The 23,130-nt window shown below is 46.5% G+C and overlaps 1 protein-coding gene across 2 annotated transcripts in view; it reads left to right on the top strand.

The window, feature by feature from the left end:
• Positions 1–42: 42 nt before the first annotated feature.
• MFSD1 (major facilitator superfamily domain containing 1) overlaps positions 43–23,130 on the top strand; it is a 42,051-nt gene continuing 18,963 nt past the window's right edge. Inside the window, exons 1-13 of one of the 2 annotated variants that reach the window (XM_075340679.1) lie at positions 43–155; positions 649–691; positions 9,276–9,343; positions 11,203–11,311; positions 14,628–14,730; positions 16,068–16,166; positions 16,241–16,352; positions 16,833–16,889; positions 17,001–17,157; positions 18,335–18,432; positions 18,563–18,675; positions 19,332–19,379; positions 19,815–19,875. In XM_075340679.1, the coding sequence (XP_075196794.1) occupies positions 46–155; positions 649–691; positions 9,276–9,343; positions 11,203–11,311; positions 14,628–14,730; positions 16,068–16,166; positions 16,241–16,352; positions 16,833–16,889; positions 17,001–17,157; positions 18,335–18,432; positions 18,563–18,675; positions 19,332–19,379; positions 19,815–19,875 (1,178 nt within the window). In that variant the 5' untranslated portion in view covers positions 43–45. The remainder of the gene's footprint in view (positions 156–648; positions 692–9,275; positions 9,344–11,202; positions 11,312–14,627; positions 14,731–16,067; positions 16,167–16,240; positions 16,353–16,832; positions 16,890–17,000; positions 17,158–18,334; positions 18,433–18,562; positions 18,676–19,331; positions 19,380–19,814; positions 19,876–23,130) is intronic. The other variant, XM_075340678.1, reaches the window with a different exon arrangement.

The following is a 23,130-nucleotide window of genomic DNA, read 5'->3' as shown; positions in this document are numbered from 1 at the left end:
TTTTTTTTAAAGTTTATTTATTTATTTTTTTTTATACTATAGGACATGAAGGTGAACACGGCTGATTTCATGCAACTATATGCCTTTTATTCCTGGCCCAATGTTGTTCTTTGCTTCTTTGGAGGATTTCTCATTGACCGAGTGTTTGGAATTCGGTAGGTCTCTCTCAAAAACCTTCTATTGGCCACATAAGTTTTTGTTCCAAAATATGTTGGCATTTACACGTACGTCTTATGCTGCCAAAAAGAGCATAACATATATAGCAATGCTGTCAGAAAACTTATGGATTTGTATATATGCACTGATCTCTGTATTGAGACGTGACGTAATCCTGTCCTTTAAAGGCTTATTCCCATCTCAAAGACCCTACCCCCATATGTAGTGGTAGCAGTATAAGCCGCAGCAAATGCCTCCAATTAGAAATGTAGTATAGTTCTCCTGATATAGCCGTGTTGCTTGGGATAAACCAGTTCTGCACCTATAGTGTGTGTTCTGATCACAGGATTAGTGACTGGTACCCAGCACTGTATTCTTGAGTTGATGGCTCTCAGCTTTGTGTTGGAAGGGAATTAGAGCTATAATAGCACTGTCATAAGAAAAGTGAAGTAATAATCATCTGAGTGATTTGTCTTTTTTCTCCATTTACAGATTGGGAACTATAATTTTTAGCCTGTTTGTCTGTGCAGGGCAGGTAAGCACCAGTGCAATAATACATTCATAACCATATACCGTATTTTTCGGATTTATAAGACTCACTTTTCCTCCCAAAAATTTGCGAGGAAAATGGGTGGTGCGTCTTATAAGCCGAATATAGCTTGCTGGTGTGTGCTGGAGAAGGGGTCACAGGAGGCAGGAGCGATGTGGAGTGGTGGGCTCTGCTGCTCTGTGGGCTCTCCAGCGCCGCAGTGGGTGAGGCAGGGACCACCATCCTAAATGTCGGCGGTGCGGGCTTAAAATTATCGTGCTTTGAGTCAGTGCATGTGCAGGTACAGCTCTCGGATCTCATCTACGCACACGCCGCCTCCAGCCAATTGATCTCACAGCAGCAAGGAAAATGCTGCCTAGAGGTGGCAGATGAAACTAGGCTTGTTTATTGAGCTGATAGCTCAGTCTGCGCGTGCGCCGACTCCTTACACCATTTCTTTAAAGTCAGCACCACTGACATTCAGGATGGTGGCCCCTGCCTCACTGCCTGCAGCAAAGCCTCTTAGCGCTGCCGTCCGCAGCGAGCACCTGGGACACCCGTTACACAGACGGTAACACCGCCCCGCTCTCCTCAGACCCCGCTCCGCTGCCGCCCCCTCCAGTAACACACCACCAGATTATAAGATGGACATCGTGTGTGGTTTCTCCCCCCCCCCCCCCATTCTCATTTTGGGGTGCATCTTCTAATCCGGTGCATCTTAAAACGAAAGATATGGTAACTTAAAGGCAGCTTGTCTTCTTATTCATGCTGCCCATACCACGGACAGAACGAGTCTCACTAACTGCGTGATTGCAGCCAGGTAGGTTTTACTATGAAAGGCTGCAGCATTTCTGAATAAACTCTTTGTAAAGCCGCCCAGCGACTGTACCTGAAATGACTAGTCCGAGACAGTTCCTGGCGACGTCTCTTTGATAGATTTCTCCCTGTGTGCATTTGGGGACATCTGTCAGTTAAAAGCAAAAAGGATTGAGGTCCAGAGAAGTCACCAAGGACCTGTCCCAGACTCGTCATGTGAGATGCACATTCTCGGTCTACAGCATTTCAGAATATAACACACGACTGCAATAACTGAGCCAAAGACTTTGCCGCTGCTTGTTGTTCAGGCAGCATAAATCAGGTGACTGGTTCCCTTTGACCCCTTCAGCCCCAGGGCACTTTCCATTTTTGCGGTTTTTGTTTTTTGCTCCCCTTCTTCCGAGAGCCGTAACTTTTTTATTTTCTTCATCGTTCCTTATGGGAGACCCAGACCATGGGTGTATAGCTTCTGCCTCCGGAGGACACACAAAGTACTACACTCAAACGTGTAGCTCCTCCCTCCTAGCATATACACCCCCTGGTAGCCAGTCCTAGCCAGTTTCAATGCTTTGTGTTCAGGAGGTCACACACACACATGCATTCTCTGATTTTTTTGGATTTCAAAGATTTGGAAGAAAAGCGGGTCCAGTCTGGACTCCCGGCATGTCCCTTCTCACCCCACTGTGTCGGCGGTGCTGTTAAGGTTGATTTTCCAAGGCTGGTGCCTTCACATGCCGCGCTCCTTCACCATCCCCTGGGGCTCTGGCTTGAAGTGGGAGCCATCACGGTTCTCACTGCTTTGCAGGAGACCGGTCTCCATCCGCAGCCCTTTCAGGATTCTGCCGGACGGAGCGCTCACCTCCCAGGGACCTGGCACCTGCGTCTCACAAGCTAAGTACTGAGACGTTTTTACCACAGAAAGTGGTCTTTCCAGGGGTCCCTTTTACTTTATTTATTGGGGAGAGTGTTTTATGATTGTGTTAACATTTCCGGCCAGTTCGCCAGTTTTCACTGGAGAACCGCTTCGCCCGAGGCCTAGTTTCGGTTTTCACTGCCCCTGCATGTCAGTCATGCAGAGGGACAGTGCAGCTCCGCCCAGCGGCTGTTGAGCACAGGGAACGGACACTCCTCACTGAGGAAGGATTCCCTCCCCTGTCTACCTCATTTGCCTGCTCTCAGAGTAGGCCCCGCCCCCTCTCCTCGCTCCGGTCGCCATTTTCTCAGCGTTCTCAGTGTCTGCATAGGCACAGAGATTCCACATTGTGACAAATGGGGGCCTGGGCTGGGGGTCTGGAGGGCACAGAAGTGTATGTTAAACGGTCTGGCAAGCCACAACCTCCGGTTGTGCAGCTGCTTATATTCTCTGTTTATATACTCTGCTGGGGGTCATTCTGGACAGAGCCCCCACTTCTGCAGCATGTCTCACATCAGAGCAAGGCTGCAAGGCTGTTCTTAATATGCACTGCATGTAGACTCGTACTGCCTGTACCGAGCACATAAAAACAGTGGTCCCTCAGCCTGGAGGCTCATCAGTGGTCCCTCCAGCTGCTCCGACTCCAGTGGCTGAACCCCCGGTTGGGGTAGAATCCGCTCTTCCAGGGGACAGCGGTCCTGGACTCTGCTGAGCATGCATTAGCTCCCTTCTCAGGGCGCTTCTGCTGCTACGGCTCGCTCAGCAAAGCTCACATGGTCTCAGACCCCGTCCTCCTAAAACGGAGACGCAGGGTCCCCTGTCCTTCCCCGTCCCGCAGCTCTAATTCACGAGCTGACTCTCTTGACGGGGAGGATGTCTTACTAGGGGCTCGGACACTACTTCATGTACCATTGATCTGTCCGAAGGTGATGCAGATGCTAATGATTTGATTATGTCCATTATATTTGTACTGGACCTCCATCCGCCTGTATCAGGGGAGCATCCCCCTCTGCCAGAAAGGCATCAGTATACCTTAAAGAGAACAAGGAGTGTGTTCCTTAACCACTCCAGTTTTCAGCCCACTGTGACCAAGCCCAGAACTTGTCCTGACAGACGCTCCCAAAGCGTGGTTCTGATGACTGTTTCCCCCTTCCACCAGAGGTGGTCAAGGAGTGGGCTCATTCACCAAGGGTAGTCCCTCCGGTGTCTAAACTTTCAGCCCGGATAGTTGTATCAGTGGCTGACGGCACCTCTCTAAGGATCCCACTGTACATTAATTCTGTGCTGGACCTTAATCCGCCAGAGTTTGCCTTGCCTAAGAGAACGAGGAGTGTGTTCCTTAACCGCTCCAGTTTTCAGGCCACTGTGACCAAGCCCAGGGTCTGCTCTGACAAACGCTTCCCAAAGCGTGGTTCTGATGACACTTTTCCCTTTCCACCAGTGGTGGTCAATGAGTGGGCTCATTCACCAAAGGTGGCTCAGCCCGGACCGTTGTATCAGTGGCTGATGGCTCCTCACTTAAGGTTTTGCTGTCCGCCAGGTTGTCCTTCTGGCCAAATCTGTATGGAGGCGGCAGGGACCTCGTTCTCCTCAGCTTTTGCAGCAGTGCGGGCTTTCAAAGCCATCTCTGCTTCTCTAGAGGAGATGCATTCCCTCACAGGGACTCTGTCCGAAATGGTTGCCTAACTTCCAGACTTCAGTCTTTTCATCCTATGCCATGTCTGCCATGCTGGAGACTCTCACCGCACTGCGGTGGCCTCGGCTAATTTCCTCGCTATCCGCAGGCTCCTGTGGCTTCGGAAGTGGAAGGCAGATGCTTCTAAAGAAGTTCCTTGCTGTGCTCCCCTTTGCTGGGACCAGACTATTCGGGAACAACTGGATGAAATTATTAAGGAAGCTCTTGGCGGGAAGAGTTCTTCCATGCCACAAATCTAAACCAGAAACCTGTCCAGGGCAGGAATCAGTCGAGGTTTCGTTCTTTTCGTTCCTCCATCTGATCGTTCTCTAAGCCCTCGGCTTCGTCCACTTGCTCAGCCAAGGATCGTAAACCCAAATGGCGCACGAAGCCGCGTCCACAGAGGACCGCAGGAGATGCCACTAAGTCAGCCTCCTCCTGGCTATCTGGTCACGCCAGCAACGTCCTCGGTCGGTGGCAGGCTCCCCACTTTGGCGACGTATGGTTTTAACACGTCTCCGATCAGTGGATGCGGGATTCCATCTCCCACGGCTACAGGATAGAATTCTATCCAGGCCGCCAAACAGATTTTTTCTGTCAACTCCCCCCTGCTCCAAGGCCGCCGCCTTCTCACAGGCCGTGGCATTCTTGCAGGCCAATGGAGTAATTATACCGGTTCCCGACTGGGAACGGTTCTGAGATTTCTGCTTAAATCTATTCCTAATCCCCGAAGAGGGCGGTGCCTTCCGACCTGGATCTCAAGCTTCTCAAGCATGTTCAGGTACGGCATTTTCGCATGGAGTCTCGGCGATCAATCAATGACCCAAGGAGATTCCCTGGCATCCATCGACATCAGAGATGCCTATCTGCATGTGCCAATCGCAGTTTCACACCAGCGTTGGCTACGTTTTGCAATCGGAGTGGTCCAATTCGTGGCTCTTCCCTTGGGGTTAGCCACGGCCCCTCGAGTTTTCTCAAGGTCGGGGCAGCTGTGATTGTGGTCCTGCACCTCTAGGGGTTGGCAGTGATCCTTTTGCCCTGGACGGCCTTCTAGTCTGGCCTTCATCCAGTGCAGACTGTTAGCGGAGTGCCTCGCTCACTCTCGCCACTCTAACCAATTCGGGTGGCTTGTCATTCTGTCAAAGTCCACTCTAACTTCGACCCAGAAGTTCACGTATCCAGGGACGCAATTCGAGACTCTCGGCACTTGTGAAGCGGCCCTTAGTCAAACAGCAGTCCCTCCGCTGGCGGTCGACGTCGTTCCATCAGGCACCTAATACAGGTGCTGGATCAGATGGTGGCGTCAATGGAAGCGATTCCCTTGCCCAGTTCCACCTGCGTCCTCTGCGGCTGGATATTTTCCGCTGTTGGAACAAGCGGACTTCCTCCTTCCACTGGGTGGTGGCTTCGCCACAGACCAGGGGCTCGTTTCAGTGGTGGCTTCGACCCCTCTGTCTCAGGGACGCTCCTTCCTGGCCCCGTCCCGGGTGATCCTCACCAGGATGCTATTCTATCCGGCTGGGGAGCAGTATATCTCCGCCATGGAGCGCAGGGCACTTGGACTCTGTCCGAATCAGCCCTCTGGATCAATGTGCTGGAAATCAGAGCTGTGTTTCTAGCTCTCTAAGCCTTTCACCATTTGTTGGCGGCTAGGCACATTCGAGTCCAGTCAGACAACGCGACAGCGTTTGCCTACATCAAACTCCAGGGCGGGACACTCAGCCGCCTGGCAATGTTGGAGGCTCAACGCATTCTTCAGTGGACGAAGGACTCCTAGTCCACCATATCCGCAGCCCACATCCCAGACGTGGAAAACTGTGGCAGATTATCTCAGCCGTCCAACCGTGGTCCACGATCCTCAGGTTTTTGCGGCAGACGCACTGGTTCAAGTTTGGTCCCAGCTTCGTCTGTCTTACGTGTTTCACCCTCTAGCTCTTGCCCAGAGTCCTGCGCAAGATCAGTAAGGAGGGCCGTCGGGTCATTCTCATACTCCAGACTGACCCAGGTAAGCTTGGTACCCTGACCTGCTCCATCTGTCCGTAGAGTTGCCATGGCATCTTCCGGACCGTCCAGACCTTCTCTCAAAAGGTCCGTTTTTCCGCCAGAATTCTGCGTCTCTCAGATTGACGGCGTGGCTCTTGAGTCCTGGATCTTGACGACTTCTGGTATCCCTCCTGAAGTCATCTCCACTATGACTCGAGCTCCGAAGTGTCCTTTGGCCTTTTGGCCTTGCCGACCCTCCTGTCCCTTCTACAGTCCGGTCTACAGCTAGGACTATCCCTCAATTCCCTTAAGGGACAGGTCTCGGCTTTGTCAGTGTTGTGCCAGCGGCGTATCGCCCGGCTGGCTCAGGTGCGCTTCTTCATGCAGGGCGCATCTCACATCATTCCGCCTTACCGGCAGCCTTTGGAGCCCTGGGACCTTAATCCGGTCCTCACGGCTTCCGGAAACCCCCCTTTGAGCCTCTTAGGGAGGTTTCTTTGTTTCGTCTTTCACAGAAAGTGGTCTTTCTAGTGGCCATAATTTCCCTCAAGAGAGTCTCTGTTTTGGCTGCACTATCTTCGGAGTCACCCCCTTTTTTTTGTTTTTTCATCAACACAAGGTGGTTCTCCGTCCGACTCCGGACTTTCTTCCTAAGGTGGTTGCTGCTTCCACCTTAACCGGGGCATTTTCCCTGCCTTCCTTTTGTCCGGCTCCTGTTAATCGCTTTGAAAAAGCGTTGCATATCCTGGATCTGGTGCGGGCGCTCCGGATCTATGTGTCTCGCACCGCTGTTCTTAGGCGGTGCACCTCTCTTTTGTGCTGACCACTGGTCAGCGTAAGGGTCTCTCGGCATCTAAGCCGACCCTGGCTCGTTGGATTAGGTCGGCCATTTCCGATGCCTACCAGTGTACTCAAGTGCCTCCCCCGCCGGGGATCAAGGCACACTTGACCAGAGCTGTCGGTGCCTCTTGGGCTTTCAGGCACCAGGCTACGGCTCAGCAGGTCTGTCAGACTGCCACTTGGATTAGTCTGCATACCCTTTCGAAGCACTACCCAGTGCATGCTCATGCTTCGGCAGATGCGGGCTTGGGCAGACGCATCCTTCAGGAGGCTGTCGCCCATTTGTGAAGTTAGGTTTCGCCTACTTCTCAGTTTTTCTGTTTATTCCCACCCATGGACTGCTTTAGAACGTCCCATGGTCTGGGTCTCCCATAAGGAACGATGAAGAAAAAGAGAGTTTTGTTACTTACCGTAAATTCTTTTTCTTATAGTTCCGACATGGGAGACCCAGCACCCTCCCGATTGCCTGTTGGCAGGTTTCTTGTTCCGTGTGTTTTCACCGGCTGTTGTTGTTGTAGACAGAGGTTCCGGTTGTTCCGGGTTTTACTCTGTCTCTACTTGTGGGTGGATGTCCTCCTTCAGCTTTTGCACTAAACTGGCTAGGACTGGCTACCAGGGGGTGTATATGCTAGGAGGGAGGAGCTACACGTTTGAGTGTAGTACTTTGTGTGTCCTCCGGAGGCAGAAGCTATACACCCATGGTCTGGGTCTCCCATGTCGGAACTATAAGAAAAAGAATTTACGGTAAGTAACAAAATTCTCTTTTTTTCCGTCAATCTTGCTATATGAGGGCTTATTTTTTGCGGGACGAGTTGTAATTTTAAATGAAACCATATGTTTTACCATATAGTGTACTGGAAAACAGCAAAAAAATTCCAAGTGTGGAAAAACTGCAAAAAAAGTGTGATCGCACCATAGTTTTTGGGATGTTTTATTCTCAGTGTTCACTATATGGTAAAACTGATGTGTGGGTATGATGCCTGAGGTCGGTGCGAGTTTGTAGACACCAAACATGTATAGGTTTACTTGTATCTAAGGGGTTAAAAAAAAATTCACAAGCATTTCCAATAAAAGTGTCGTACGTTTGCGCCATTTTCCGAAACTTGTAGCGTTCTCATTTTTTGGGATCTATGGCTGTGACGGCTTATTTTTTGCATCTCGAGTTGACATTTTTAATGGTACCATTTTTGCCAGATGCTACGTTTTGATCACCTGTTGTTGCATTTTGTTGTAATTTTGGCGTTTGGAATTTTTGTGCCACTACGCAGTTTACCATTTACCAATCAGATTAATTGATTTAAAATTTTGATTGGGTATTTCTGAACGCGGCGATACCAAATATGTGTATTTATTTTTGTTTTAACCCTTTAATTTTCAGTGGGGTGAAAGGGTGATTTGAACTTTTTTAAAATTTTTTTTTTTTTTTTTTTTTTTTTTTTTTAAATACTAGTCCCTGTAGCGGGCTATAGAGATCAGCAATCCTTTCGCTCTGATCTATCTGCTGATCACAGCTATACAGCTGTAAACAGCAGATACGGTCACTTCCTGATTCATTCGGCTCCGGGCCGAGTGAAAGTGAAAGTGACTCGTCATAGCTACAGGCGTCATCGCATGACCCTGTGCTACCATGGCAACCACCGAAAGTCACGTGATCACGCACGTGACTTCCGGTGGGGGGCGGCGGTAAGTGAAAATCATGGCTGCGTGCATATAAGGGGTTAATGTTACGGGTGGAATGCGATTCCACTCGTAACATGTAGGCACACATCTATGTGCGCGGACCGCCGCAACCTGCCCGCGGCAGGGGATGGGGCTTAACGGCACACGCTCCATGACTGATACCCCTTCACGACCCTTGACGGATATAACAGTGATAAGAGAAACGTCATGTCACAAAGACTTAGTACTCTATGGCCCCATCACTTCTATTGCTACTTAACAGATGTATGATATGATTGATTCATTCATATTTATTAATCCTATTGATTCCCTATACTTTTCTGCCATGAAGACCCCAAAATAGCAAATATCACTGTCACCAGAGCTATATCCTCACTATATCAGATCCTTTGTGTATGTCTTAATTGAGGGGCATAATCCTCACTTAAGGAGCTTGATCTGAGCATGGTTCGGATTTCTATGTGAAATCCCTCCATGCCCTGGAAACAACTGGACTCTGCGCCAAGTATCACAAGCAAGGTTTTCCTGAAATTCCGCTGACTATTATGTAACATTTGCCCCCTGACTATACAGTCAGGCCACTTAGAAGTAGAACCTAACCAGTCTTACATTTTCTATGTATTTCCCTTCTGTAATTACAGCATAAATAAGTGTTGATTGTGTTGGTAACTTTTACTTTTCAGGTAGTATTTGCAGCAGGAGCCCTGTTTGATGCTTTCTGGCTGATGGAAGCTGGCCGACTTGTGTTTGGGTGAGCATTTTGCATTTACAACATAACACATTAGCATAGATTTACTGATCTAAATGTATCACCTAAACTAAAATGTAAGCAGTTCCTTTCTTGTGTACATACTAAAGCAATGGAATCAACTTTTTTTTTTTTTTTCTGGGCCGAAAGCCACATTGCCAGATTTAATAAACCTCTTAGGCTGCAATAAAAAAAAAATCGTAGACATTGTAATATCTAATAAGTGCTGCTTCCATTTTTCTCCTCTCCCGCTTAGAATTTCATTAGATGCAAACAGTGATAGCAGGGCTGTGTCCTTACACACCTCAAAGGAGAAAGCCTGACCTAATCATCTGTAGGGGCATGTGTTGTTGTTTTTTTTTTTTTTCTCCTCTTTTTGTCTCCCACCACCCATGACGACACCCATATATCCATGGTGCTGTCATGGATTCCAAAAAACACACTACCAGTAAGTAATTACCGTATTTTTCGCTTTATAAGACGCACCCCAAATTTAGACATAAAAAAAAGAAAAATGGCGTCCGTCTTATACTCCGGTGTTCTCTTACTGGAGGGGGGCAGCAGTGGTGGTGAAGCTGGGTCACAGGAGGCACGGTGGGTCAGTGGCAGCGGGGTCCGTGGTGGCAGGAGCCGTGGGGTCCGTGGTGGCGGCAGCAGCGGCGGCGGGTGAGCCGTGCAGCAGGCCGGTGCAGTGAGTGTCCGCGGTCCCGGTTCAGTGGTGGCAGCGGCAGGGACTGCTCAGTGGTGGCAGCGGCGGCGACTGCTCAGTGGTGGAGCAGACGGATGTGGTGTTTTTCCAGTGTGTCCGCGGTCCCGTTTCAAGTAATGGCGCCCGGAGCGACGCATGCGCAGATGGAGCTCTCATCCAAGGGCTCCATCTGCGCACGTGCTGACTCCCGGAGTAGCGCGTGCGCAGATGGAGCTCTCATCCAAGAGCTCCACCGGCGCCATCATTTGAAAGTGGGACCGCGGACAACTGGTAACTTGCTGCACAGCCGCACGCACAGAGTGGCAGCCAGCAGGCTGCCCGCCCACCCTGCGTGCAAGCGGCCGGGTACCTGTGCTTGCATGCGGTGGCAGCCGGGTACCCGTGGCTGTGTGCGGGCGGCAGCCGGGTGCTGTGTGCGGGCGGCAGCCGGGTGCCTGTGTGTGGGCCCGCACACAGCACCCGGCTGCCGCCCGCACACAGCCATGGGTACCTGGCTGCCGCCCGCACACAGCCATGGGTACCTGGCTGCCACCGCACGCAATCACAGGTACCCGGCCGCTTGCATGCAGCCACAGGCACCCGGCCGCCCGATCGCCTCAGACAGGAACCCCCCCCCAGGTACCGCTATATAAGACGCACCCCCCCCCATTTTCCTCCCAAATTTTTGGGAGGAAAAGTGCGTCTTTATAAAGCGAAAAATACGGTACATATTTCACCTAAACCCTTAGCGATAAATTTCTTGTCATGCCCCTTGGTTTTAGAGGTAATTAAAATCTCAACTTTACAAGCGCTCTGCAGCTGCTATTCCATAATGTGGCCAATTTCACACGCTCAAACTAATGAAAGGTCCACTGTAACAACTCTTGCACCAACATGCTTAATGATTTGTCCCTGACCCTACGAGTCCCAATGAAGAGTCACTACAAGCACCTGCTCTTCTGGAGTCGGGCTATTCATGGTGTACATGTATTCATACTACATACACATGCTCCAATGTATACTGCAGCTGCTTACATTTCCCTGACTGCTCCTGGGATGTGATTCCTCAATTACCTCCCCTGGGAATGAATAAGGTGAAACCTATTCCTCTACTTTATAAAATGCTTGTATGACTGGCTCCACATCAGAGATGTTCTTCCAATGTTTTTTTCAGGATTGGTGGGGAATCGCTTGCTGTTGCACAGAATACGTATGCAGTAAGCTGGTTCAAAGGAAAGGAGCTGAACCTGGTGTTTGGATTACAGCTCAGCATGGCCAGAGTGGTGCGTTCACGTAAATCTGTGTTGCTTACTGATAAGTACATCAACTATGTAATCTTTCTGTTCTTTAAGCTGTGCATGAGACTGCCTTGTCTTTAAGAACTGCAGCCTGTCTAAAGCATTAAATTGGTCATCAAAATAAGAGTTTAATGACATCCAAACTTAATGTACGCAAAAGACATTGGTGCACTATTACCACTGCAGTTATGTCCGTTGCTCTGAGGACTGAAAGGGGAATTGACACTTACACTAAAACACTACTTGGGTTGGGCAATCCTTCCAGAATGTGTTTATTTATATTTTTTTTTTTTTGTGGATGTTGCACTGCTTTTACAGTAAGCCACAGAAATTTATAGTCACATTCCTGCTAATTATTGGGAAAAAAAATAAATAATAATTAGAAAAAAAAAATATATTATTTATTTTTTTTTTCCAATAATTAGCAGGAATGTGACTATAAATTTCTGTGGGTTACTGTAACGGACGTCGTCCTGTTGGCCCGTAGTTCGGGCTGTTAGCTGAGCCGTTGGTCGCAGGCTCTTTAGCGCGCGCAGTGTGGCGACTGTTGTCACTGTAATGACGTCATTTTGGGGCAAGATAGACAGACAGAATAAGGCAATTATATGTATACTAGAAAGTGGCCCGATTCTAACGCATCGGGTATTCTAGAATTTATTGTGTAGTTAATGTATGTTTTTTCCCATATTATCGATGTTGTTGTGTGTAGTTGCCAGTGTTTGTGTAGGGCGCTGTAAATGTTCTGGGTGTGGGGGTGTGTGAGCGGTGGTGTTTGTGTGTTGCGTTGTGTGTGTTGCGTTTGTGGAGCGCTGTGTGTCAGCAGCATTGTGTGTGTGTTGCGCGGTTTGTGTGGGTGTGGAGTGCGTGTGTGTTTTGGGGGAGGTATGTTTTGTGCAGTGTGTGTGTGTGTGTGTGTGTGTGTGTGTTGCGTGGTATGTGCGTATATTTGTGTGTGTGTGTGTCTGTGTAGGGCGGTGTTTGTGGTTCCCAGTGTGTGTGTGTGTGTGTGTGTGTGTGTGTGTGTGTGTGTGTGTGTTGCGTGGTATGTGCGTATATTTGTGTGTGTGTGTGTGTCTGTGTAGGGCGGTGTTTGTGGTTCCCAGTGTGTGTGTGTGGGTGTGCACCCCCCCATCGTGCTCCATCCCCCCCCCCCCATGCTGCGCACTCCCCATCGTGCTCCACCCCCCCCCATGCTGCGCACCCCCTATCGTGCTCCACAGTCACACATCAGACAGTATACACGCACACATCTGATCGCATACACTCACACCCCACTTCTCCCTGTGCCCTCCGGTGGGCGGTCCCAGCAGCTGTGCTGCACGCCGTGCTCCCCTGCCTTCTGCCGACACTCACACATCCGATCGCATACAGGCACACAGCCGATCGCATACACGCACACATCCGATCGCAGATAGATAGATAGATAGATAGATAGATCTATCTATCCTTATTCAGTCTGTATGTCTTGCTCCAAAATTGTGTCACCGTGACAGTGTCGTTAGAGTGACAACTGTCGGATTGGCCGTTGGGCTCGGCCTGGCCCCCTCCTCCCCCGCATGGATTGGCAGCTGGCCCCGACCCTCCGCACGCATCGACCGCTGGGCCACGCCCCTTCCCCCGAATTCAAACGAAGCCCCGATTCCCCCCCAGCCCAGACATAACCTTGCGATGCTGGGATCGTGACGGAGCCGGTGTACGCTGGTAACCATGATAAACATCGGGTAACTATAGGAAGCGCTTCCCTTAGTTACCCGATGTGTATCATGGTTACCAGCGAACACCGGCTCCCGGTACACATGTGCAGGGAGCCGGCATACGCTGCGGTCAATAATTAAGTGTCATGCAGCGGTGAAAGATTTTAAAGACCCTGCAAGACACTTCATTATAGGCAGCGGGCACCCCCAGAAGAGAGAAGACAGAAGAAAGAAGACCCCGCAGTCATACTCACCAGACACCGACCGGGAGCAGGTGAGCGCATCAAGGTCCTGCAGTGGCGGAACACACATCAGATCACACACACACACACACACACACACACACACACACACACACACACACACACACACACACACACACACACACACACACACACACACACACACACACACACACACACACACACACACACACAACATCCAGTGATATCGCTTACTTCTCGGCGGCGATACTGTGCGTGCAGTAACCTTCCAGGACCTGCCGGAGGATCACATGGCCGGAAGCATGTGGTATCTCCGGATGTTGTGCGTGTGAGAGCGCGTATGTGCGATATCGTGTGAGAGAGATATATAATCTCTATCTATCTCTCTATCTGTTTGTTCTTGGTACTAATCTATGTGGTGATCCCTTATGAGTGTAGCCACATCATGCTGTGCATTCCTATACAGTGCTTCAATGTGGACACTGTGTAGTAGAAGCCGCCTTCTGTTATCCTGTAGAGTGGGTTTTGTGACATTGTTCTCCCTGAATCCCCAGCCAACAAGTGTGGGCCACAGCTTCCTCTACAGTATAAAATATTGTCATGTCCCTCTCTATTGGTCCACAAATATAACTTCTTACGGTGTCATGTGCTCTTCCTGTCACATGGTGGCAGTGTTTTGGTTACAAATTAACACAGGACACACTTGGTTATATGCATTGTACGTTGTGATCTTTTGTATACTGCAAATTTGCTTCCAAGAAATTATTGGCCATTACTATCACTGTGTAATTGGCCTCTATAAACCATTGTGGTGATTAAAATTGGATTGTATAAATTTGTGTAACTACCATAATTCTTGGACTAAGACACACCGTGCCATAAGACGCATTAGGTTTAGAGGTGGAAAATAGGTAAACAAAAAGTAGTTATGACGCACTGTTATAGGGGGCGGGGGGAGAGAGATCTGCTGCTGACACTGTTATGAGGATGATGTCCGCCAATTCTATTCTAATTTCCCACATCCTGGGCCCATTCTGCTTATATATGTCCCCGTTATGGGCTCATCCTGTTATATATGCCTCCCGTTATGCCAAACACATAAGAAAAATTAAATTACTCCATTCACCTTCCATCCGTTCTCCTGACTCCTGTGACCCACTCCTCTGCCCCCGCCAGTTTTTTAGATGCAAATATGGCTTGAGTTATGTTAATCTAAGTTTTTCTTCTAAGTTTCTGTTTTTGGAAATGTCAATGAAATATGCCAATTGTTCATTAGTAATCATCTTATTCTCTGAAGTGCTCCCCCATTTACATAAACCACAGTACCATTTATACTGTAGTCTTTGTACGTCTTAATTAGCCTCCTTAAATGTTCTGTTTCAGGGCAGTACTGTAAACATGAATGTCATGGGCCTGGTGTACGAGCGGATAAAGGATGCTGTGGGCTCCACTGGTCACACGACGCTTGGTATAACCCTCATGATTGGTAAGTCTCTTCTTACACATAATGTACACTATATGATTATCATGTTTGTTACTTTTTGTAACCCTCTCGCTATGCCTCGCTCGATCTAAACCTAAACACCTTAACGACTTATGATGGACTAGGCACACTAAGCCCGCATCTTTCCCTTCAGATGCCTCTAACAGCTGCGGATGGAGCGGTGCTCTGACAGCATCTACTGAAAGCAGCACCTAATGCATCCTGGCAGGGGGGTGCACTCTTCTGACCCCCTCACTGGCATGTCTGCGATGTGTTGTCATGGGTCATTGTAGCTTGATCAATAGCTCCCATCATAATATGATGTCCCCACAACGTAGTGTCAATTAAAAATAAAGCTACGCACCTAACCTCATTCCTCCGCTGCTCCGATCTGCACTGGATAGTGCCTGTCTGGTTTGATTTATTTTTATTAATGCTTTATTAACAATAAATTCTGGTAAAAATGAATCAAAATGGGACCACCCAGATGATGGATGGAATAATTACACATGTTGGACACGGCACTTGTGGTAAGATAATCACACCACCATATACCAGCAGGTTAGTAAAAAAAGGTTATTAGAATATGTGCCTAGCAGTGGAAGTCACAGCCAATCTATTACAAAGTATATAAATAATTAATAAGTTACTATGTGTAAGGACAGTGAGAGTCCAGGAGTGGACGAAGCACGGTAGCTGCGAAACGCGCGTCAGTGTTCGTGGGGGCCGCTGTACTGATACCTTTTGGATACTTTACTTCTTGGTAATATGATTTGTGCCTTGCAATTTTAATCTCCCTGTCCTTACACATAGTAACTTATTAATTATTTATATACTTTGTAATTGGCTGTGACTTCCACTGCTAGGCACATAGTCTAATAACCTTTTTTACTATCCTGCTGGTATATGGTGGTGTGATCTCACCACAAGTGCCGTGTCCCCCATGTGTATTCCGTCTGTCATCTGGGTGGTCCCATTTTGATTCATTTTTACCAGAATTTATTGTTAATAAAGCATTTTTGAAATTTTAAGCTGTGTATATTGCTTGCTTTAGCTAGAAGATTGGTGTCTATACTATGTAGCAAGCATCTGATGATATTGTGGCATTGGTGTTTTATTTTTATTAAGTTTGTACAACTTTAGTCTGTGTATGGAGATTTTGGTGCAGGATACATTGGGTACAGTGTACATGAATTCAATGAACCAAGGGAACTCCTTAGCACACCACAGCACTCTTTTCATGCCCTACATAGGAATATTATACATGCAGGTCATATGTAGACCGCATTTGTGATGTTAGATTGCATTTGGTGTCCTTACATGTTGTTTTCCTATTGCAGGTGCAGTGACGTGTTTGTTCTCGCTGACTTGTGCCCTAGTACTTGGCTATCTGGATAAGCGAGCTGAAAAAATACTGAAGAAAGAGCAAGGAAAAACTGGTAGGATCTGTACTGTACCTGTCAGTGTATAGGGCAGACTGAACCATCACTCATGCTGGGCTGCTTTATTCTAGGTGAAGTCATTAAGCTGACTGATGTCAAGGACTTCTCGCTCAGCCTGTGGTTGATCTTTTTAATATGTGTCTGCTATTATGTTGCTGTCTTCCCTTTCATTGGCCTTGGAAAGTAAGTACACATTATGTGCTAGCTAGATGTGTTCCAGCATGTCAGATTGTTGGGAGTCCGTATTCTATCACATTTAGTTTTATTTTTTTTTTAGTTTGATTTAAGCAATTTGGCCACTTTCACTATATTAAAGGGGCGACAACCCCTCTGAGATTGCTTCTGGTCCCCTTCCCAGCACCCTTGGACTTCAGCTGATTCTGAATGCTTTCTCAATTAAGCGTTTTCTTTGCTGTGTCTGTAATATTTCTATGGTAGCCTTTCAAATGATTGCCGTCCTATTAACACAAGGGTGGCTCATAGTGATATTGGGGAAAATGAGGGGTGACTGAAGAAGACCCACCTCCATTATAGCAATACAACAGAGTGCATGAAGCTTGGGGAAATGCATTAAAAATGCTACAAGCCATAATGACCAAGACTACATGGCTGAGCTGTATTTGGGATATCATTAATATGTGACATTGTGTCCTGTTCTTTTAGGGTTTTCTTCATTGAGAAATTTCATTTTTCACCTCTTCAAGCAGGAGCCATAAACAGGTACGCCTTTACTTCATATGAAGGAGCAAGTGTGGAATACAGAATGTATTGATAGACTGGCTTCTTATTTTTTTTTTCTTTTTACGTCCTTGCCTTTTTTCTTACTTTTAGTGTGGTGTATATCATCTCTGCACCTCTGTCACCTGTATTTGGTTTTATGGTTGACCGAATCGGGAAGAACATTATCTGGGTTATGTGCGCGGTGGTGACTACTCTTACTGCCCATCTCATGCTGGCCTTTACGTTATGGAATCCCTGGATTGCTATGGTAAGAACGATTAAAACTCAAGATAATGCCACTTTATTAGCGTGTGGTGTGTGGTGTGTGGTGTGTGGTGTGTGTGTGTGTGTGTGTGTGTGTGTGTGTGTGTGTGTGTGTGTGTGGTGTGTGTGTGTGGTGTGTTTTTTTGTTTTGTTTTTTTGGGGATCTTGTACACACACAAGTGTGAAGCTCCTTTTCCTGAAAGTAATTGCTTATTTGGAATTCTAAACACTGATCATTTATTGACTTCTAAGCCTGTGTCCATATTGTGATGCGTGTCCATATTGTGATGCAGTTCTCTGTGATTGGGATACAATGGCATCTCACTGCAACATGTGTATCTTACAATAAGATTCAAGTTGTAAACCTTGTAGGAAATGAAATTAAACATTTTTAAATCAGAATTATTTTATTTATTTATTTTTTTTTTGAGACGAAACCCTCCATTAAATTTTCCATTTTCCTAAACGTAACAAAAGAAACACAATAATACTTAAGGCCTTATCCGTATAACACAATTGAAAAGGTGCATATTTCTTATGGGAACATTGAGTCAACCTGTCGTCAAACTCAAAATACTAAACGTAATTGTCAATTTTCCTTTGCTTAAAATTAGAAAATAAACACACCTCCTCCACCTCCCATTAGTGTATTTGTTTATATTGAAAAACCAAATACAACCTCTACTGATTTATATTTAGCCATATAATAAAAGCACTGAATATATCTGCATAATCTGTTCTCTTACTAAAATACTAGACGGCATCCCTGGAGTACTACCCGTCCTTGCACAGCTTCCCCCCCCCCCCCCCCCTTGCAGGGCTGCTGACTCACCACCGCAGCCGGCCTGCACCAACTCTACTTGCTAGTTTTTTTTTCCTGTCCCTTACTTTGAAGCTAACCAGATTCAATGTTGCGCACTGTTTGCTACCAATCTGGGCCCTTTCAGCGCAGTGCTTACCCTTTAGAATACATTGCAGTTGGCTAAATTTGCAATTCACCAAGATAAAGTCAAAATCTTTGTAGCTCAAAAAATGTTTTTACAAGATATTTATTGGTCTGTTCAAAATATCTTTTCCTGCTGTTATAAGCCAGTGACTATGATTTGTGAGCAGTTGTATAGGGATACGTTCTGTGGAGATGAATGCATACCTTCCAGTAATGTTGGCTTCTCATTCAACAGAGCTTGTTAGGAGTCTCCTATTCCCTTCTGGCTTGTGCGCTGTGGCCCATGGTGGCTTTTGTAGTCCCTGAGCATCAGTTGGGAACTGCATATGGATTGTAAGTAAAATTCTTCCCAGCTTTTTTTTTTTGCCTGTAGATCCCCAAGGGTAGACGTGTACCCAATATGTGTAATGATATTGTACAAATCATACATGAACACACAGTACTAATCTTCTTCACCTTGCAGTATGCAGTCTATCCAGAACCTGGGTCTCGCAATTATTGCCATTCTTGCTGGTGTCATATTGGATTCACGAGGATATCTGTTCCTAGAAGTTTTCTTCAGCGCCTGCATCTGCAGTAAGGATTTTATTAAATTCATTACATAATATTTTTTAATATCCGGTCCTATTAAGATATAAAATCTCAAGCTTAGTTTGGGATTAACTTTGTCCGTCCATAAGTTTGCCTTATGTAAAACTAGCAAACCGAGCTTTTTGTCCACTGTGACTCCAACGCTGCTACAGTCTGCAGCAGTGACATCTCACTGCAACTAATCAGGTTTAATGCTGGCTACATCAACCTCACCAATCGGGCAAGTGATTGGCCGCAGCGGTTATGTGCTGTAGGGAAAAGCTACTTGCCGATTTTGTTTCCTTACTAAATAATGGGTGGGTCTTAGTGTAGGGAATGATGCGCCCCACTTCCAACAGGTTTACTTTAATTTACAGAATAAAAAAATGGTGTGCATTATGGAGCAAATCTACACCAGCTTATCTCTACGTTTTATTTCCAATTGCACTGACTGAAAAAGTAATAAAATTTACCTAGAGGCTTCCATTAAATCCAGTGATGTCCAGTCTAGTGCACTGGTGTATGATATGTCAGTATTGATATATTCCTCCTTTTGGCTTTTATATCATTAAGAGGAGTATGTGCTTCATTAAGGTTTCCTTACCTGTGTTTGATATAACCTTTTCTGCGGTTCTCATGGTTTTGTCCCTTTCTGTTTGCAGTGGCCATTGTAGCAGTTGTCATGTTGTATTTTGTGAATCACCTTAAAGGTAAGTAGGTTTTCAATTCTGTTCTAGGTGATTACTAGGGATGATCGAATACCTCAAATATTCGGCTACGCCCATATCCGACGAATAGGTCACCGCTATTCGACTATTTTCGAATATTCGATGCACAATGTAAGTCTATGAGAAACTCTGCAATTCGGCAACTATTCGGGCTTCCCATAGACTTACATTGCGCATCGAATATTCGCGAAACTGAATATTTTGTGATATTCGATCATCCCTAGTGATTACCCTTCTGGTGGAAAGTGACGGTCTCTGCAGGGCAGTTCAGATGTATATGTATATGTATATGTTTTTGTTTTGTATTTAGCAGTTTGGCTTTCATTGAAGCCTTGTATCTAAAAGAGAGATTATCCACAGGTTTTCCATTTGTGCATTGCCATCAGATTTACGATTTCAAACCTCGTCTGCTTTTAGGTGGTGACCTTAATCTATCATCTTGGGAAAGGGAAAAACTGCAAAAACAAGCTGCCATTGAGTAAGTACTGACAGAAGTCAATATCTTGTCTAAATTTAACAAGGTTTTCCCTTCACCCATATAATCACGTGATTCTGTCATGGGTTCTGGAAAAACCGGCTACCGGTAAGTAACCCTGGTGTTTTCCCTTCACTCATGACAGCACCATGTGATTATATGGGTGCTGACATGGGTTCTCGAAACACCGGCTACCGGTAAGTAACCTTGGTGCTTTTCCATTTTTTTTTTTTTTTTTTTTTTTTATTTTCCTCCAAATAATTGGTCTAGCTAAAAATAATAATAAAAAAAAAAAAAAAAAAGAATCTTTGCTACAGTGATGCCTCTAAGCCACTGCCCTGGTTTTTCTTGACTATCACAGCGCTTAGCATCTTCTATATCAAGACAGATGCGTTCAGTGGTTACCTGCTGTAATTGTAATATCACAACTGCATGCTTGTCAACAAAGGCCAGGGGGAGAGACCAGGCAGGTTGGCAAGGGTTAAGTGATGATTTTTCAGACCTACAAAGGCATTTGGAATAAAAATGTGAACAATAAGGCTATGTTCACATTTCCGTTTAGGATCCGTCAATCCGCCACTCTGATAAACAACGCAATCCGTTTAGCGGATTCCGTTGTTCCCATAGACTTGTATGAGCGGCGGATTGCGACTGATGCCCTTGCTTTGCATCCGCTGCCCAACTGATCAGTCGTGGAATGACTGACTGTCGGGCGGCAGGAACGCAGCATGTAACGATTTTTGAGCAGCGGAATCCTTTTTGTTTTCACTACGCATGCTCAGATCTTGTGTTTTAATCATTCAAATCAATGTTTCTCTCTCGGCGGCCAAACGATCAGCCGAGTTCTGTGAACGATCAGCTGATCCAACCAGCTTCTGTGAACGATCGCTCTCATAAAAGCCGGCAGCCAGGCAATCAGCTGATCATTCACAATAGCCGGCTTTTGAGAGCGATCAGCTGATCGCTCTCTCTCTCGTTTTTATACTGAAAGCATTTCACCAACGGAATCCGCTTTCTCATGACAATTCTTGTCACCCGTTGTACAACGCATCAGTCACAATCGTCAAGCAACTCAGGTGACTGATGCAAAAAAATGGAAATGTGAACATAGCCTAAGAAAAAAAAAATCATTTAAAGAGGTCCTGTAATCAGATCTAAAGTGGCCATTATTTTGGCTCTTATTTTAATTCTGCGGTTGCCTTGAATGGCCAGTTTGGAACAAAACTAACCTGAATAAACTGTCACTGGAGATATGCCTTTGTATTTAATGTTAAATTTTCCTTTTTTTTTTTTTCTTTTTTTTTTTTTCTTTTTACAAAGGGGCGTGTATGTTTAGGTTGCTTTTTTTTATGCCCTCTTGGTAAAGACTATAAAAGTTAACACTAAATAAAAAGACCCAGATCTCTGGAACCATGTAAGAATTTATATAAACGTTATCGATATCGCCAGTGTTTTGCATGCTTTTCTGATGTATGTGTAGACTGTAAAGGGAATCTGTCACTACTCTGAGCTTTTTGAATTATGGACATACAAGTTGTCTAAAGCTGAAATTAGCCCTACGGGTCATGTCTTCTGGTTGTTGTCTTGTTCAGTAAAAATCATGTTTTAGGTCTTTGATCTTCCAGACTATGGGGTGTGTGCTGCCTGGCCTGGAAAATTAGACTACCTCCAGTCTTTATTATTCAGTATTTCTCCTCCCTTTTTCTTCAGAGTCCCTGTGCCATCAGGTGCACTGCCGGAAATCTTGTGCATTCTGCCTGTAGTCTCTCCCCTGCACTCTTCCGCCCTTCTGTGGTTTCTAATACGGCATTTAAAACTCTGGTGCACATCAGAATTGAAGACTGTGCAGGGGAGAGACGGCAGGTTGAAATTACAGGCGCTGGGTTCTGACCACACCTGAAGTCACAGGGACACTAAGGAAGAGAAGCGGAGGAGGAATCCGGTATAAATGAAGACCAGAGGCAGGCTTATCTTCCGGTCAGTGCATTCTCCATAGCCTGTAAGATCAAAGTTCTGTAAAAATCATTTTTTATAAAAAAGTCATCCAGGAGCAGGGGTGGGATTCAAATGTTTAACAGGTTCTCTATAAACCCCGCCCATTCTGTAACCACACCCATTCTGTTAGCCACAGCCATTTTCACGCACTTTCCTCAACCAAAAAATACAAGTAAATTAAAGTAATATCTCCTTCCCCTCCTATACCTTCACTCTCCTGTCCAGTATCAGTTGTTCCAGTCACTGTCAGTCCTATTGCATTAAATGTTTTTTCTACAGTTTTTAAAAATTATTACTAAAGGAGCCCTGCTAAAATTAGATTGGACGACCTTCCCCATACAGATCTCATCCCATGTGGCTCCTTTCCCCCTACAGATCCCATGCCATTATGGCCTCTTTCCCCTACAGATCCCATCCCATTATGGCCTCTTTCCCGCTACAGATCTCATCCCATATGGCTCCTTTTCCCATATAGCTCCTATCTTATGTGGCCTCTCCCCATATAGCCACATATAGCTGCCATCTTTTGCGGCTCCGCTACCTGCATCTTCGCCCCACTGAGCGCTTACCTGTTCCATGCACCGGCGGCTTCTCCTCTGTCTCCCGACCTCCGCGGCACTCTGTAGGCACACTGATGCTGACAGACGGCAGTAGGAGGAGCTACCTCACCACGCTACCGTGACCTCTCTGCAGCGTCAGCGCGTCGCTGCACGCCGGGTCAGGGAGCAGACAGGCGCCACTGAACCCGGAAGTGCAGCGCGGAGGTATGGGGATTAATTTGTGTTAGAGTCTTAAAGACACTAACACAAATGAATATAGGGAACCTGGATCGCCGGAGCGGTTTCTTGCCGGTTGGGGAACCGGCTACTATTTTAGCAACCGGTTCTCCTGAACCGGACAAAACCGGCTGAATCCCACCCCTGTCCAGGAGGCATACAGGTATGACTAATTTCAGCTATATTCAACCTGTAGTCAATGACTCAAAGAGCTCAAAAGGGAGACAGATTCCCTTAAACTGTTTACTTCCTGGGGCTAAATTACGGTCTTGGTCATGTGACGCTTTACTAAAGAAAACCGTATGAACTGTGCTGAAAAAAATGGTACACTGTATACCAGTATGATTACCTCAGTCAGAACCAAATTTCATCCTCTTCTTATTAAACTGTAATAGCCCACATGACTGTAAGGAGAGGATCTAGAAAACCGGAATTGACACAAACTATAAATAAGTTACCCCAATTGTAAGGTGGAACTCTGTTACAG

The sequence above is a fragment of the Anomaloglossus baeobatrachus genome, chromosome 3 (genome assembly GCF_048569485.1).
Source record: "Anomaloglossus baeobatrachus isolate aAnoBae1 chromosome 3, aAnoBae1.hap1, whole genome shotgun sequence".
Lineage (NCBI taxonomy): Eukaryota > Metazoa > Chordata > Amphibia > Anura > Aromobatidae > Anomaloglossus > Anomaloglossus baeobatrachus.
This window is presented reverse-complemented; position numbering and strand designations above follow the sequence as displayed.